The following is a 17,564-nucleotide window of genomic DNA, read 5'->3' as shown; positions in this document are numbered from 1 at the left end:
ATGGGGGACTCCAACATCAGTCAATTGATAGTGGCTTACACAGAGAAGCAGGACATTCTCCCAGCAGGCAAGTTGGATCATTATATGGACAATTATGATATGGACTATGGCATCCCCCCTGATGAGATCCCAGACACCACACAGGGCCAGGCCTTCTTTGTGGCCACTATTGTTATCGGCATGGTCCTTGTCTGTATCATGCTTGTGTGTGGTTTGGGAAACTTCATATTCATTGCCACCCTGACACGCTACAAAAAGCTCCGCAATCTCACCAACCTGCTGATTGCAAACCTGGCCATCTCAGACTTTATTGTAGCAGTGGTTTGCTGCCCTTTCCTGGTGGACTACTATGTAGTGAGACAGCTATCCTGGAATTATGGATTGGTGCTGTGTGCCTCTGTCAACTATCTGAGGACTGTGTCGCTTTACGTGTCCACAAATGCATTGCTTGCTATTGCAGTTGACAGGTGGGTCTGTTATTTCTTTCATTTTTCTGTCTGTGAGTGTTTCCCTGTGAGCATGGACGTTTTAAATTCAGTAAAGCACTGCTTCTTGCAAAAATTCCCCAACATTATCTACAAATATTTGAGTTTAAATCCGAACCAATTAATCCTCCATGTTTTTATCTGTCATTATTTTGTACTCTCATTATTATTCAGCTCTCATTGAGCATCTCAGTGAGAAAATATTGTCTGATATTGAGTTTCTCCTCCATTATTGAGACACTGTTGCAATGTCTATTTTAATTAAAAACAGCCAACAAATGTACAGCACTCTTTACCACTACCATTAGTAACCACTCTCTTATAGAAAATGACTTGGGTGATAAAAACTATTTTAAATATGCCATTTAATGGGTTAACTCAAACCACAATAAACATTACCACATTTAACTAAAGCTGAACTACCACCAAGTTGCGGCAAAATTTCTCCGCTATAAGTTGTACAAGATTGTACTTCCTAATGGTTACTTGGTATTCACATTTAAGTGGATGCTATGATACTTAATGATGTAGTCCTTTTCATGGCATAAGCTGGCACTGCACTGCAATGAAAATATGGGAGCTCAGATCTGTCTTGATGTATAACTTATCAGTATGAAATATTTGTATTCATGCATACTATTACCAGAACTACACATGCCATGTAATAACATGCTTTGATAGACTGAAACACCCAAGAGAATATGTTTTCCCTTGCTATTCAATCTATCTGTATATCCTCTTGTATCTGTGCCAGCTACATTAAGGGGTTTATTCCTTGGTTCCCTGGTTTGGGCTGAAACATGCATCAAACATTGATTTGGAAGGCAAACATATAGTTTACATAATGAACCATCCAGTATTAATTAACTAAGACTGGTGTTAGTCTTACACTCAACATTAGAATTCTCATGAATAACTGACAAAATATGTTGTGTATTACTGGACTCCAAAACAACCCATTTCACTAACAGACCTGGCCAAGAAAATAGTGGATTTGAAATTATTGAATGCATAATATGGAATATAGAGAGCTGGGAAGGAGGATTGAGGGATGGACTGAAGGTACGAAGGAAGGGATGGGAGTTAGGATCAAGGGATGGGTTGACAGATGAAGGGATGAGGGTTGAGGGAAGGAGGATTGAGGGATGAGGGTTGAGGGATAAAAGGATAAGACATGTCATGACAGGGTTGAGGATGGATGAATAGCGGTGTACGGCAATGAACTGATGTCAGTGGCAGGAAGATAGGAGGGGAGTTGAGACTACAGTCAGTCCGATTAGATTGAGCCCCCAGTGGGTCCAGTATTCAAACTATGGATAGTGAAGGTTAAAAAAGGTGGTTGGGTGGGAGGGATGGGGAAATGGAGACAAAGGGGAAAGGAATGGAAAAGGTATGCCAAAATACTCACAAATACAAAACTGTGTGGAAATAGGATGAGCATGAGCCGTGGTCCCGAACTTAAGAATAAAACTTCATTTCTGGCACCTTCATGATAGGATAAAAACCCACCACCAATGCATTTTTTTGAGTTGAGGTAAAAAAAAAACCCAAATTGATTAAGATTACATCCCAAGATTACCAATCTTTAAATCAAATGCTTTAATAAACACAATCAGCAAGCGTATAGTAATGATATGCTTTAATTAACTTTGAGCATTACAGAATGCTTGGTGTGTAGGTAAGAAAAGAAAAGTGGGTGCCTTACCTTACCCCATATCATATAACCATATAATCAGTGGTTCAGTTCCAGCTGCAGACCTTTGTTGCATGTCATAGCCTTCTCTCTACCCATTTGGCTATCTCTCTCTCTCTCTGCACTTTCAGCTATTAAATTAAAAAAAGAAAGCAAAACAAGCTGGGGAAAAAAATCTCAAACAACATGTAATCTGAGAGTAAAAATAAAAAGGTGCAAGAAGGGAGGAAAAAGACTAATAGCAAATATTTCAGTCCTCCAGACTTGTGTCAGTGCTACAAAGTAATGAATGCCTTTGAGCATACAGGGCACAGGTGGAATCAATGAGCAGGTTCAGTTAATTAAAGGGTGGAAGTAACAGCACAGATACACACAATGCTCACTGGGCCTTTTTCACATTTTGACATCATAGCTGGAAAAGCAGATATAAACAATAAAATTAATGAAGGCCTTTATTTAACTGCTTCAAAGGTCATGATGGTGTCCATGCTGGCCTACTTTCACACTGTTATGGCTTACTGGTAGACTTGAATAGAATTAATCTTATTTGTAATACCTGTGATTTTCCTACTATGAGAAATCAAAATGTCTGCTGTGAAAACAGATTCACATTATACTAACATATACAGTAGTATAAAGCTTGATTAATTGTTTTAAAGCCGGCAACACTGTTGCAATGCTTTGGGATATTTGAAGATCATTAGTGCTATTGTCACTCATAGTACAGTCCATATTTCCTCCTTCTTTTTAAAGGCCAAAACCCCCCAAAAACAAGGCTTCCTAAGACTCAAATATGAGGGACTCAAATGGTTGCTATTATTTTATTTCAGATTATTTTATTGGCAGATTATCTGTTGTGCATAATGCAGTAAAGGTATAAGACTGTTTGGGGTCCTTTTCAGACATGTTTGTGTGTAAGCAAACAGTAACATTTTCCAAATTAACAACATATAATTGATTTTATGTCAACACAGAACTGAAGGATACCACAGTGCTGAATATATGCAGAATAACTGCATATAAACATGATTATTAGCAGACAGGTTTAGGGTTTTTGTCATCTGCATTTGTCATTTGGTTTTCTTAATTTTTACGGCTCTGACTCAATAAGTAATCCAAACGTGTTTTAGATGCCACAGTTTCGGATAGCTTCTACATTAATTTACACCCTATATTGGAAACACACCTTATGATTATTATAATTTCCAGGTGAAGAGAAATATTTGATTTATTTTTAGGAGTTGAAAACTGGTTTCCCTTGGATGTGGATTTTTTTTTTTTTTTGCTGTCTCTAGTCTGGTTTGGTGACAATGCCTCAAAGTGCACTTGTTAATGCAGAGAGATAAGGGCATAAGTGTACTCAACACCCACAGAGTCACAAAGAAGCACGTTTCAGGCATAAGATGCCTTGTGCACAGTATTATTTGATCTGTGCCTAGAAACTGAATATGAAGGCCTAATAATGAGTGCTTAACGTGACAAACTAATTATTGTACATTCACGTTGACTCCATAATCCTCCTGACACTGTGTGAGCTTTCTAGTATTAACAAGCAACAGCATGCAGACTGCAGCTTGTTATGGAGAGTTCACAGGCATGCTGCCAAGGTAATGGGTGATCACTTACTTCTTTGTGAGTGGTGCTCTGTATTTGAGTGTAACACACTGGTTGCAAATTCAAATGTTAAGTCTACGCGCAGCATTACTGCGATAAAAGGGAATTGTGCTGTGAGAAACATGAATTGTGAATTAGAATTGTGACATTAGAAAATAAATATGACCTTTTCAAAAAATATTTTATAACCAATTTAATTGGTTTCTTATCAATTAAATCAAGAATTACATTTAACCGACGTATCTGAAGATCATTTCTTGTTTTATCAATTTAAGATTTGTAATACTGTGTGTAACTAGTAATTTTTAGCTAAAATGGAAACTTTGGTATTTTTCAACCTGGACCCTATTTCCCTATCAACAATTTCCAAAAATTTCTGAAAAGCGCTTTAGCTGGCAGCTATTATTGTGTATTGAACTTTAATTTTCTATGAGTGACTGAGGGCCATTTGCCAAATCTATTGAATTTGCACATAACTTCAGCTCCTAAATAGACTTCTTTAGTGTATTTTATTCGGAATGTATTCCCTGACTCCTCAATGCAACAATGTCTGTGTTTCTGCAGGTACATGGCCATAGTCCATCCTCTGAGGCCTCGCATGAAGTATCAAACTGCCTACTGCCTGATAACAGGAGTCTGGATTGTTCCCATTCTGATCTCAATCCCTTCTGCCTACTTTGCCTCTGAGACCATGTACCCTCATGGTGGCACAACCCCAACCAGCCACAAAGTCTTCTGTGCCCAGATATGGCCTGTGGACCAACAGGCCTACTACCGGTCCTACTTCTTGTTTGTTTTTGCTGTTGAGTTTGTTGGACCTGTGATCGTCATGGCAATGTGTTATGCCCAAATTTCCCGTGAGCTCTGGTTCAAGAATGTCCCAGGTTTCCAGACAGAGCAGATAAGGAAGAGGTTGCGTTGTCGACGCAAAACAGTGATGGTCCTGATCATGATCTTGACGGCATACATTTTGTGCTGGGCACCGTATTATGGCTTCACTATCCTGCGAGACTTCCATCCAACACTCATCTCCCGCCAGAAGAACTCATTGGTGGCCTTCTACATCATTGAATGCATTGCCATGAGCAATAGCATGATTAATACCTTCTGCTTTGTTAGCGTCAAGAACAACACAGTTAAGTACCTGAAGAAGATTGTACTGCTGCGCTGCAGGTCTACGTATGCCCCCAATAAGACTGTAGATGAGATGGATATAAGGACCTCCTCTATGCCTGTGACAGAGGAGATTGAATGCATTCACCTGAGGTGAAGAGAAGAAAGAGTCATTGAGATTTGAACTGTTGATAGAAAGAAATTACATATAGTAGATAGCAGTGATGACATTAACATAAAACATTTGTCTCTTTTTTGTGTCCCTTTTGGGAAGATTTCGAGCATTATAAAACATCTTGAAATGTCAAACCCTAATAGTACAGTGATCTTTCACACATATTTCCCAGCTAATTACTGGGATTACCTTTCAGGCACTGTGAGTGATTTTCACTCAAGGAAAATTTCCCCAAATGTAAAAGCTCCATGGATCAAAAATTAGAGTCATAGAAAGAGTCATAATTGATCTTGTGGTTTGCATGGGGATTTTTTTGCTGTAATACTGTGAGTGGCCACTGGGATTAATTGACTGCAAGGCTGAGCAGAGCGCCATATCCAACTCTTATAATACATCCATGGGCAAAGGATGTCTCTTATTATTTTCAGGAACATAGTGGCTGGGGAACTGTTTTTGTTCGGTACCAATGTTTTTGTAATCCAAGTTTGTGAAACAAATCACCCACAAAAGCAGTGGCGAGGCAACTGCGAACAAGTCACAGATTCAAATACGTCATATGTGGAGTCTTGTAATTGGTTATCTTTCTCCACATGAAAGCTTCTTTCATTAGACAGGCATAATCTCTTATGTGCTTGTCCCTGTAATGTTGCTGCTTTCATATTCACAACACGGCCATACTAGTATTTTCCCTGAATTGTTACTAGTTCTTGAGGTCGGAAATTAGCGGTACAGATTTCCCTGAATGTCGACCCCTGCTGCCATTCAAACATGACCCCATACAGAAAATGTTCCTGAATATTTCAGGGAAAGACTGCATGTGTGAAAGGGGCTTCTGTTAGTCAGCAGTTCACACAGTACTTCTAGCTAAGACATGAGAATGTCATTGTTGTGCTATTTATACTGTAACTGTATAAACTGTGTATTGTGAAATGTTGTTGCATTTGTATAAGCTATATTACTTGGAAAACTTATAAATAACAGCTACTACTGCCCTTTTATTGCATCACTGTGTTGACTACCTAGAGTAGATAATGTTAATCTTTGTTTTGACTGTGTTTTGTTTAAATTGATTTTTATCTGGGTCAAATAACTTTTGATGCAGAAGAAATCGCTTACTTGCTTCTCTATTTAAACTCGTATTTAATTGTTTTTTGTTTGTTTGTTTTTGCTTAACCCTAACCCTTACCCAGGAGTTTTCAGTATAAATGTTATTTTTTTGAATGTGTAGAGGGTTGAGGAGGTTTCTTTGAAAAACTGCTAAGCCAACAAAGACATATTCTATTGTCTTTTCGTGATTGCTTTTCCTGGAGGGGGAAAATCCAATGTACATGCTTTCTTTGTTGATGAATGCATTTCATGTGTGCTTATGGTAATAAACAATAAAACACTGGAAAAAGTCAATATTATTTCTTGTATGCAAGTTTGCCTATCCAAGGACACCTTCAGTATTTATTGTAAATCTGCAGATGCGTACTTAATATACAATATACAAAACTGTAACAATGGAAATAAACCTCGGCATGCATAGAAATGCACATAATAGTGAGGGGCCTCAACAATAATTTCATTAGCAATGGTAAACATTGGTAAACACTTAAACACTTAACCTGGGACAGAAGTACCACAATGAACACTGGTAACACTTTATTTGAAGGTATCATAAAAGTGACATGACACTGTCATACAGTAACTGTTACATGTCATGAATGTGTCATGAACATTATGTCAATGCCATAAACGTTTATGATGTATTATTTGGGAGCTTATTATGACAACTTGACATTAATCAAAGTGACATTACCAGAAAATGTATTTGTCATGACATCTTGACATTAACAAAATATGCACCTATTTTTGTGTTTATGGCAAGTTGACATAATGATTATTATAATTAGATGTGCAAGGTTACAGACCAATTCTAGCACTTGGTCATAGATGTTTGACAGGATACAGACAGGATATCCACAACTGACTGTCATGACACCATTATGGCAGTGTAATGAAGATATTCTTTGACCTCCAGTAAATTGGTAGCATTTTGATTTGTCATTGACATATCATGAAGGAGTCAAGTTGTCATAATAAGAACATCCCAAACAAATTTAATGTCAAGTGGTCATAACAAAGACAACTTCTGGTCATGTCCCTTTGATTAATGTCAAGTTGTCATAATCAAGACAACCCAAACAATGTTAACTTGTCATTACAAAAACCGAATGACACTTAACGCCAACAGTCATAAACGTTTATGGCATTGACATAATGTTTATGACACGTTCATGACTGTGCCATGTAACAGTTATGACAGTGTCATGTCAATCTTATGACGATACCTTCAAGTAAAGTTCCGCTATTCTTACCGTTGACAGGAAGATAAAGGGGGGAAAACTCATATACCTGGAGTTTCTGGTTCCTTTACAATAATGTAGATGAGTATCCATATCTTTCCTGTGCATGAATTAGAAATGCACAAATGTTCATATATTTCCAGAATTGATACAAAATATGATTAAAAAACCCCAAAAAACAGTGCGCCACAGGTTTTGCTGTCAGTGTCTGAGTCAACATGCAAATGTTTTTTTTTTCTACTTAAGGCACTGGCAGTCATCAACTTTTATTTTAAATCCTGATATCCTGAATCCCAACATGTAACAACCTGGCTGGCTCACAAATTTTACCTGCCTCTGAAAGTAGCAAATTCGCACCTGCTTCTTAAAGTTAAATTGATATGCAGATTAGGCCTGCCTGATATACACCAAGAGGTAAAGTCAAGTAGATTAACCACATGGCATACTGGGACAAACCCTACTGAAACATTAATATTAATAACATTAATATTTGAAAAAAAACAACAACAAAAGACTGGATTATGTTCATTGTTATTTTACATCCAATGGCAGTATTTTTAATTTATTTTATTTTTAGCTTTCTTCAATATCTGTGCATGCCAACTACAGTTCACTACAACTTACATATCCATCCAACCCCCCCGAACGCCACATCTTTACTTTTCACCACACTACATAAAGGGCACACCACATCCTACATTTAGAGGTAGAGTCAGTCATTTTAGAGAAAGTTTGTTGACATTTGAACTAAACACTGAAACACCTACACCTCTCCCTTTGTGCTCCTTCAGAAGCTCTGCCAATCCAATTCACATACAGGCATTGCAACTACCAAAAGAAAAATGTGGTCGAATCCAGAGCAATGTGTCAGCTATGAGTCACTTTTGTTCCTTACAAGTGAAAACAACTTTCATTTCATGTGAGTAACTGCACCTTGGTGAACCTGACTTGCCCTATGTGAACTGGTTACCTCACATTTTTACCAAAGGCTCTTTCTTGCATGGTATTGTGTTCAACTTGGCCTTGAAGCTGTTGATAGGTTTGCTGACCAGGGTGTTTATCTCTCCAGCTTTGTTGAGTGATAATTTGAGTTTTGTGCATCCTCTCTTGGTGCACACATTTACCAATCAAGGGTGCTAAAACTGTATACCATTGCAGTTTGTGGCAGTGCATTGACTTTGCAAAGAAGCTTGATGACTTTGGGATGAAAGTCTGCTGTCTGATGTCAAGATTCTGTAATAGACCTTACATCTAAAAGGACAGGGGTCAGGTCTCAGACAATGCACAAAAAGATGATTTGAAAGTGTATCTAGCCTACCTAAGCATATTGTGTAAGGGGCATGACACATGCTAGACAGATTGCAGATTTATCAGGAAGTGAAAGTGGCCATCTGGGTCACACTAGAGCAACCTCCCTTTAAGGGCCACTTCCTCATGGCACATTTCACAGCAGTTCACACCTTCCTTAATGTCGATATAACCTTAATGAATCAATTTTCATTTGTGCCACAGAGATCAAGTTACCTGTTATTATGATGATGATGATTATGATTATTATTATTATTCATAGAGCACTTTTTTAAGCTCACTTTACAAAGTGCTTCACACAAAGCAGCAAATTAAAACAGCAGGTAATGAACCAGCAAGCAATTAATAAAACTGAACAAATTCTATAAAATCTAAGACTCAAGCAATTAGAACAGTCGTTAAAATAAATTAGCAAAAAGGCATTCAATAAGATTTTATTATTAAGTCAAAAATTTAGGACCAAAATTGACCAATATAGTATTAGACCAAACAGTGTAAAATACCTTTAACTTTTAAGATTATTTTTATTGCACAGTCCAGACAGGTACTGATGGGACATAAAAACACACCTCCTGTTGCTATGAATACTTGCCAATGGAGTGAATCTGCAGCTGAAAGTATTTAGCATTTTTACGCATTACATGCACCTGTACAGGTAGGGAAAATGTCCAACGTCTTTCCAATCAACAATAATCAAATAATCAATAATCAAAAATAACAATTTAAATAATGTAAAAAATGTCATTGTCAGTTTTGGAAAAGATTATCTTAATCAGAAATGTCAATATTGTTGTTGTAACGGCTTTTGCTTTCATAAAAAGTTATTTTTTAAAAAGTCTATCTTAGCTACACTTGCCCTCACAAATGCAGTGGTGTGTAGAGGTACAATATCTCCATCTGTAAAGAAGTGGAGTGAAAGTATGACATAATTAATATACTGTAAGCAACACTATACAGTACTTTACTTAATTGCTTGCCAACTTTTGCTGATGTGGTGGTGAAATCAGAGGGTCATGTATGTATATTCGTATTAGTGAAAGCATGCTGACCAGCTGACTGCTAATAATGTAAAATAACTCCCATTTGTGAATTAAAAAGTCCATTCACATTATAATTCACATTATGTTATTTTAAATGCTACAAATCATTAGCCTGTAAAATAGGAACAATAATAACAAGATATTGTTCCTGGAAAACATTTATTCAAATTACATATGCTGACTTTATTTTTACCCACTTTATTCCACAGTGTGTGTCACTCTGTTTACAGTGACCTTAGCCATTAGATTCGTGCTCAGTATGTCAGCAGCTTGTAAAGATTTCCACCTCTCATGCTAATTTTTTGAAAGTCTGTTGTGTGATGCTGGGAAATGTTTATTTAGCAATTATCAGGGTCCTCGCTTATTGTCCCCATTAGTCTCTGTGTTCAAGCCCCTGTGGGTGAAGTGTCAGTTAGCGCAGGCACGGTTTTTTCCCTGTACCTCACTTTCCTGGAGAACATGCTATTAGGTTGCACAAATAAACAACATTTTCAAACACATATATTTTGCTGCCAACAGGCACCTTAGTTTCTCATTGTTTGGCTCTAATGGGCTTTTTCACTGTGAGAGCCAAGTGTATACACACCATTTCTCCTTGAGATCGTATTCCCCACTTGAAGCCACATATTTTCCCTTCCTCTTTGGCACTGAAAATTTTTACCTTCTGTATTTTTTTTGTGTGTTTGGGTGTGTGTGTGTGTGTGTGTTAAGTGGTCATCATTACACTTTTATAATACTTCACTTACCCAAAACTGCAAAAAGATGACATAGGCTGCAGTGTATAGTGAGTCCCATTGGCATTTACAAAGACAGACAGAATAAGAAACATGATGTTTGACTTTAAAAGGCCACGTTTTGTACTATCCCTTCATTTAAAAGGCCAGTTATGGCACAGCTTAAAGCAAACAAAGAGGTACTTTTTGTAATATTGTATGGGTCACCTTTGATTTTTTAAGACTAGCACTATTAGAAAGTTCTATGGATATAATCATTACAAGATAAGACACAATTGCATAAATATCATATATATACTATGTATGCATTTATATATATATATATATATATATATATATATATATATATATATATATATATATATATATATATATAATGTTTTATTGCAACACCTTTCATCATGCAATAAAGTATATGGATATCATTATTCTTTCATTCATTCGATTAACTCAACTGGATCCTAGTGGATCCCATAGATTGATTATGGAATGCTTTTATTCAAATTTTGCAATCACAGTTTCTGCTAATCTGCACCTGATTGTTGTGATTTGTCTGTTACCAAAAGGGAGCCATGGTCAGTGCTTGCTGGGGTGATATATGTTTGGCATCATTGCACCATGGAGGTTGCATCTCAGATCTGTTGTGTTGGACGAGATGCTGATATTACATACGTGCTTGAGGCACCAATGAGACTCTGTGGGAAGGTCAAGTGAGTGATGGCATCCTTGGGTTAGTGTGCAAGTGGGCGCCCTCCTTCTTGGGTGTTTTGCTGATAGACCCACAGCACCTCCAGAGGGTTCAGCAGTGAATCCCAGCATCCCAGGTTCACCCCCTAGATGCCATCGACTCATTTGAGAACCCAGGGGGAGCACTTCCTCTTCCGCCTGCCGGTGGGCCTTCCCTCGCACTCCCATCTCCCTGAATAGCCTGGATGTTGAAATGGCTACAAATCCTCTGCAGCCTACTTCCACCGGGCGTACCTTCACTCTCTAGCCCTGTTGTTGCACATCGGCTGCAAGCTCAGCGTACTTCAGCCTCTTCCGCTCATAGGCCTCCTCCACTGAACTCTCCCAGGGCACTGTGAGCTCAATGATGTAGACAAGCTTGAGGGAGGCTGTCCACATTAAACCCAGAGCAGCATTCCTTTAATCTTAATATATTTTGATGTCTCAAGAACAAATCTTGTCACTTTTTATTTTTTCTATGTTCATTAGAGAGTACGTTTAACTGAGTACTTTTTGCATCTATTATCTATTTATGAAATCTATTTTTGAATGCAGTCCTGCCAGAATGGGACACACCTGACTAGCGAGGGTGGAAAGATATCTTGTAGCCTTCAGGTCTTTCAGGCCAATCTGCCATGAAAGTGCACCCCATACCATGACCGCAAACATAGACTTTTGATACACTGCCTGAAGTATGCATGAACTCAGGATTTTCTCTGTTCTGTATTCCTTTCATCACTGTAAGCAGCAGTGATGAATTCCTTAGAAAATAGTGTTCTAGTCTACCAGTGTCCAGGGGATTTATTCCCACGCTCACTGAAACTGTGTCTTGTATTTATTTTCTCTCTTTTCTCACAAACAACATCTAATTTCAATGGATTCTTACAGAATACATTTGCTATTCAAGCTGTATTCAGTCATTTGAAGCATCTCCTTTTTATATTTTTCAGTCAGTTATTAATTTTGACCTTCTACCACTGAAATAAACTTAAGTAGCTACATATACAGTAATTATTAGAGACATGTTGAAGAAGGCAATTGTGACTTTTCATTTATGTGAAAATGTACTTGAAAAGACATTGTGCAAATAAATGATTAATACTTGTTTGAAAGAGGTATAATTTAAACCTCCCACCAGTCTGTATACAGTCTGATCCTTTTCAGAAGTGTGTGTGTGTGTGTGTGTGTGTGTGTGTGTGTGTGTGTGTGTGTGTGTGTGTGTGTGTGTGTGTGTGTGTGTGTGTGTCTGTTCAATGTTCATCTGTTGGAGCAATGATGTGTCTGTCTCTTGACCTGTCTGCCCACCTGACCCTCAGTTTGACCTGCCATTAAGAGCAGATCCAGCAGGGTGGCTCTGTCTGCAAAGCTTAATCACTAACAAGGAGTTCTTTCTAACTTTTCCTCTCCTCCCTTTCAAATTTGCTTTGCTTGACCTTCACTAGATTTCATATTATATTATTATATTATTATATATAATTCCTTCTATGTAATTCCTTACATAGAGATCATGCTGTTTGGTGTAGAAACTGTCTCCTTGAATGGTTGACTAGTTTAACTGTCATCATAAGTGGATTCCACAGGATGACTCTACCAGCCACATTTGACATTAACAAGAATGTATTTGTGTCCTTCCCTTTACTCCTGATTAAATGTGCCTGTCTTATGCTGAGAGTGTCTATTGATTCATTAGTAAAACACAGATCCTTCTTTTTTCTTTAAATGAGAATCCAATTTTTTAAAGTGTTTATTAGTACCCATATTGTTATATCAATTAGAAAGTAAATCAGAAGTCAATGTGATACCAGTGATACCAATTTATATGTTATAGGACCAGACATATTATACTGCTATAATGAAAATAACTTCTTAAAAATCTATCATTTGAGTATCAAATGCAAGCTGCCTGTAAGCTTAAAAAGGTGGCTCTAAAAGCTTGTAATAATAATTATTGCTCTCTGGGGATGACAGCTTTTCACACCAATGATGAGCCACGCTCATAGCAAAAACCCTGTTAAATGTCCATATGGTCTTAAACCACTATTGCAGCACAATCGACATCTCAGTCCTTCAACTGTATTTTCAATATGTTCCAAGCACAAGGCTGACACGTTTCTATATTTTTCTCATTGTCAACAAGTCTCATGTGCACAGCCAAACCAATAATGAACTAATCCTACTTACATGTATTGTGTGTGTACCTGACATATTGTATTCCTCTGTGTCATAGACCTCAGATGTTGTTCAAAAACTATGAAAACATGTCAGTAGGAACAGGATGACATGTTCCTTCATTGATCTATTTGGAAATAGCTGTAACTAATAAAAGCAACCACATTTTCTGTCTCCAGAGAGTAGTTCCTTGTAAGGCAGATGCCAGTGTGCAGCAATGTAGGTCTGCACTATGTTGTATATTGTAGTACTTGAGAAAATCGCCAGCCAAGTTCTCTAATGCACTAGGCCTACTTCATTGGCATGCCATTACCCTCTCGATGCATTGGAAAGTTTGTAAGTACACCAGGAGCTTATTAAAATAAACTCTTACCTGATGGCTTTTACTCTGCGGCTACTGCTACTAAAGCTGTAAACATCGTTGAAATATCGGGCAATCTCGGAAGACACCCACACAGCACATCGAAAGATCTGTGCATGATTGCACGATATTTCGACGATGTTTACAGCTTTAGCAGTAGCCGCAGAGTAAAAGCCATCAGGTAAGTGTCAAGGTAAAGTAACAAGGACTACAGTGGATTTGGGCTTCCCATGTTGTCAGAAAAAGGGAACAATTGCAAAAAGATAAAATAATGAAATAAAAAATTAAGAAAAGTAAACATTAAAAATTATATCAACTATATATATATATATATATATATATATATATATATTATATCAACTATATCACTGAACATCATCATATTTTCAATCAATCAATCAAACTTTATTTGTAAAGCACTTTTCATACATTGCGATGTAATATACCGTGTTTCACATATTCAGAAGAAACAAATCAACAAACAAAAAGATATCATTAAACATGGGAACTCATTAAAAATAGGATCTCAGGGAACTCAATCATAACTCTCAAGAATCAATAAATAAATACGTACAAATAAATAAATAAAAACTAAATAAATAAAAGATTAATGAAAATTTAAAAATATATGACAGGAAAGAGCACTATAGAATAAAGTGAGCAAAACTGGAGATGTAAGGAGTAAAAGAGTAAAAGTAAAGAAGTAAAACAGACATAAAAAGGTGGGTTATGAAGAAGAAACAATAAAATAGAATTAACAGAATAGGCTAAAATAGAAAATAAAAGGCAGATTAATAAATAAATCAAATTCATTTGAAGTTTGCTTTTAAAAATATCAAAACTTTCTGCTGAGTTTGGCAACCTCATAGTAACAAGAAGAAGTCACTGCCCCCAGCCAAGAAACAGTTACAACACTTAACTCTCTAGAAAACCACAACCTATGGGGTGCTCTGGTAGCCTACCAGTTAACACGCAGACCACCGAAATGCAATGTCTATTCACCACTGCTGCACATCAAACCTGCACATCAAACCCTCATCCTGTTTCTTTTTTCTCTGAACTTTCAACTGCCTCTTCAAAGTATGTGCAATATTGCAAAGTTCAACATACACATTAAAATGTGTGCATCATTCCTGTGCAATGGCCTTAAAAAGACTTGACAGAAAACACTCAGTTAAGGTAGATTTTGCTCCATTCACTCCACTCTGAAGAAACAGACACTCCTCCTCAGATCAACAGGTCGGTAGGTTTTGCCAGCAGCTTGCATGGTCCATGTACAATTGACTTTTAGACATCAAACCTCTGTTATTAGGCCACCTCTCTTACAGAGCAGTTTAATGTTTATTTTCTTACCCACACTCCCATAGCCCACAGCTTTGCAGGGCAAGAGACATTCGGTGACAGAAAATCGTTGGCTGGTCATGAATAATGATTCTGATTTCAGGCTCACTTTGTGCTCACTGGAGAACAATTTGATCAATACTGTTCCCTTAACAGCTTAAATGAGGAACTGTCCATTTGTCCACTGTTCCCATTGTCAGTTGTTATGGTGTTGCAGGTGTTTCAGCAACATGTGAAGTAAGAGGTTGTGGATGAGGATGAGAAAGTTACTATTATGCCTTAATAAAATTGGTTGCAACCTCAATATCCGTATTTTTTCCAAATCAGCAAACACATTTCTTCTCTTTAAATATCACATCTACACACATGCTTCATAACCAAGCTGATGAACCTCAATATTAGATATGGTTCTTGTTTGTCTTGTCTCTAATTGGCTCCATTTTTTCTTTCAGTCATCAATCATGATATAAGTCACAAAGTCAAGCCACAAGAGCACAGCAACAGTAAGATCTCAGCATGGTTTGGGGTATTTTCAGTTATTCACTGTTTTTTGAATGTAGATTAAGTAGTGGAAAGCAATGGCTATTAAAATGTCTCTTGGGTATCAAAAACTGGACCCTTTACAGTTTTATATGGATGTTTTCAAGGATAATGTTTATGTAGTAATGAGCATGATAATAATGGCATGGCTCTGTCTAACAACCAGTATGCACACTGTGTGGTTTTGTGCTTCAAATGTGACATTGTAATCTGTCTTCTTTCGCATGGAAGACTTCAGTATGATAATGGTGCAGGACATAATTGAATATGCTATATGTGTGTGTGTGATTCTATTCTCAACACATCCTCATAATTAAAACACCAAATAGGTCAATTGTACCGTGCAATCCAGAACAACTCATAGGAGCATTTTCTTATATTCTGCCTCTATCGGCAGCTTTCCAAAACTGTTTGTCTATGTGTTATGGTGTGACAGCACATCAGTTAAGGTCTGGTTAGATTCAGGAACAAAAAACACTTGGGCAGGGTTTGGGAGAAAAAAAACAAGGTTTGGTTTAAAATGATTGCTTGAAATGTGGTGAGGGTTAGTGGTAGTGGTAGTTACCCTAATACCTCTTTTAAGTAAAGCAACCTTTTATGTCATGGCAACAGTTAAACAGCTTGACAATTTTAGTTATATTTAAACAAAAACTGTTCTGCCTTACAGTTGGAAACGTTACATTTGTGGTTGGAAATAGGAAGCAAACAGCCGTTTCCTGCAGCTAAGTCTATTTTTTCCATCTATCTTTCTAGCCATCCTCTCAACCCTCTTCCTCCAAAAAAGGAAATTTGTCACCATATAATGTCAGTCATCTGAACTGCGACACTACATCATAATCAATACAGCCACTAGATGGCATCTACCCAACGCAACTCATTTTTAGCTACTGAATTCATGACCTATTCTGATGTTTTTCTTGAGAAGACATTAATATACATGACATTAATCATTAAGACATCCTACGCAACAATACATTCATTTTGACTCCAGCCCCACCAGGCATAAAATCAAACAGGAAATCACCCATCCCACTCTGTCTTTAGTTATTAATGCGACCTAACCCTCCCATGATGAGGCCAGAGTGTTGCTGACAGCTTGTCAAAGTCTGTATTTTTGTAACTCTGTAGACAGAGAAGAAGAGGAGGAGGACAAGTAAACAAATCTTAACATGTACAAGTTCTTATCACCCATCAACCCCCTGCCATGAATAGCATATCTCATCAGCTCAAATACTAGTGGGCCTGAGACCGTCAATCACACTTTTCAATTACTGTCTATATAGGTCAACGATTTCATTGATAGACATGACAGCACTGTACAGTACTGACATAGATTACTTTAGGCATAGAGAGCAAAGACAGAGTTGTCAGTATTAAAGGTAGAATATGTAGAATGAGCAGAACAACGCCATCTAATGTCTCGAGATCGTAGTCGCAACAACCAAAAAGTAATTCCAGCAGTCGGGTTGCCAGGTCCGGTGCCGGATTTTATTTTAGCTCTAACTCTGTAAATATACCACTTTATCCACATGTGTAACCTTTTTAGGCGAGGAAGTAGCCCTTTAGATCCACAATGTGACGCTAATTTGTCCAAATAACATCTGCTTAAAGTTTTGTTCCTGCGAATTCGGAGCCACTCAAGTTAGCTGTAGCGAGTAACGCACTTCCGGTCATTTTCACAAAATAAAACACCCGTTGCCTTTTATTATTAAGAAAACCATAACGATAGAGTTGGTGCTTTTATTTTGAAAACAGGAAGCGAACATACCCTCGCTGTAACTGACTTGAAACCACCGAGGTACATTACATTGTAACCCCAGTGGGAGTAGCAGCAATGTCTCTGCATGTACTGCCTAATCCTAAACACCGATTGGCTTGTGTGTGGTGTCGTCAGAAGCAGGAGAGGCTCGCGGTCGT

The 17,564-nt window shown here is 37.6% G+C and overlaps 1 protein-coding gene across 1 annotated transcript; it reads left to right on the top strand.

The window, feature by feature from the left end:
• On the top strand, positions 1–5,062 carry prokr1b (prokineticin receptor 1b). The gene is made up of 2 exons (XM_053332611.1): positions 1–467; positions 4,357–5,062. Exons 1-2 carry the CDS (start codon positions 1–3, stop codon positions 5,060–5,062), a joined length of 1,173 nt encoding a protein of 390 aa, XP_053188586.1.
• The last annotated feature ends 12,502 nt before the right edge of the window (positions 5,063–17,564 follow it).

The sequence above is a fragment of the Scomber japonicus genome, chromosome 14 (genome assembly GCF_027409825.1).
Source record: "Scomber japonicus isolate fScoJap1 chromosome 14, fScoJap1.pri, whole genome shotgun sequence".
In the NCBI taxonomy this organism is placed as follows: Eukaryota; Metazoa; Chordata; class Actinopteri; order Scombriformes; family Scombridae; genus Scomber; species Scomber japonicus.
This window is presented reverse-complemented; position numbering and strand designations above follow the sequence as displayed.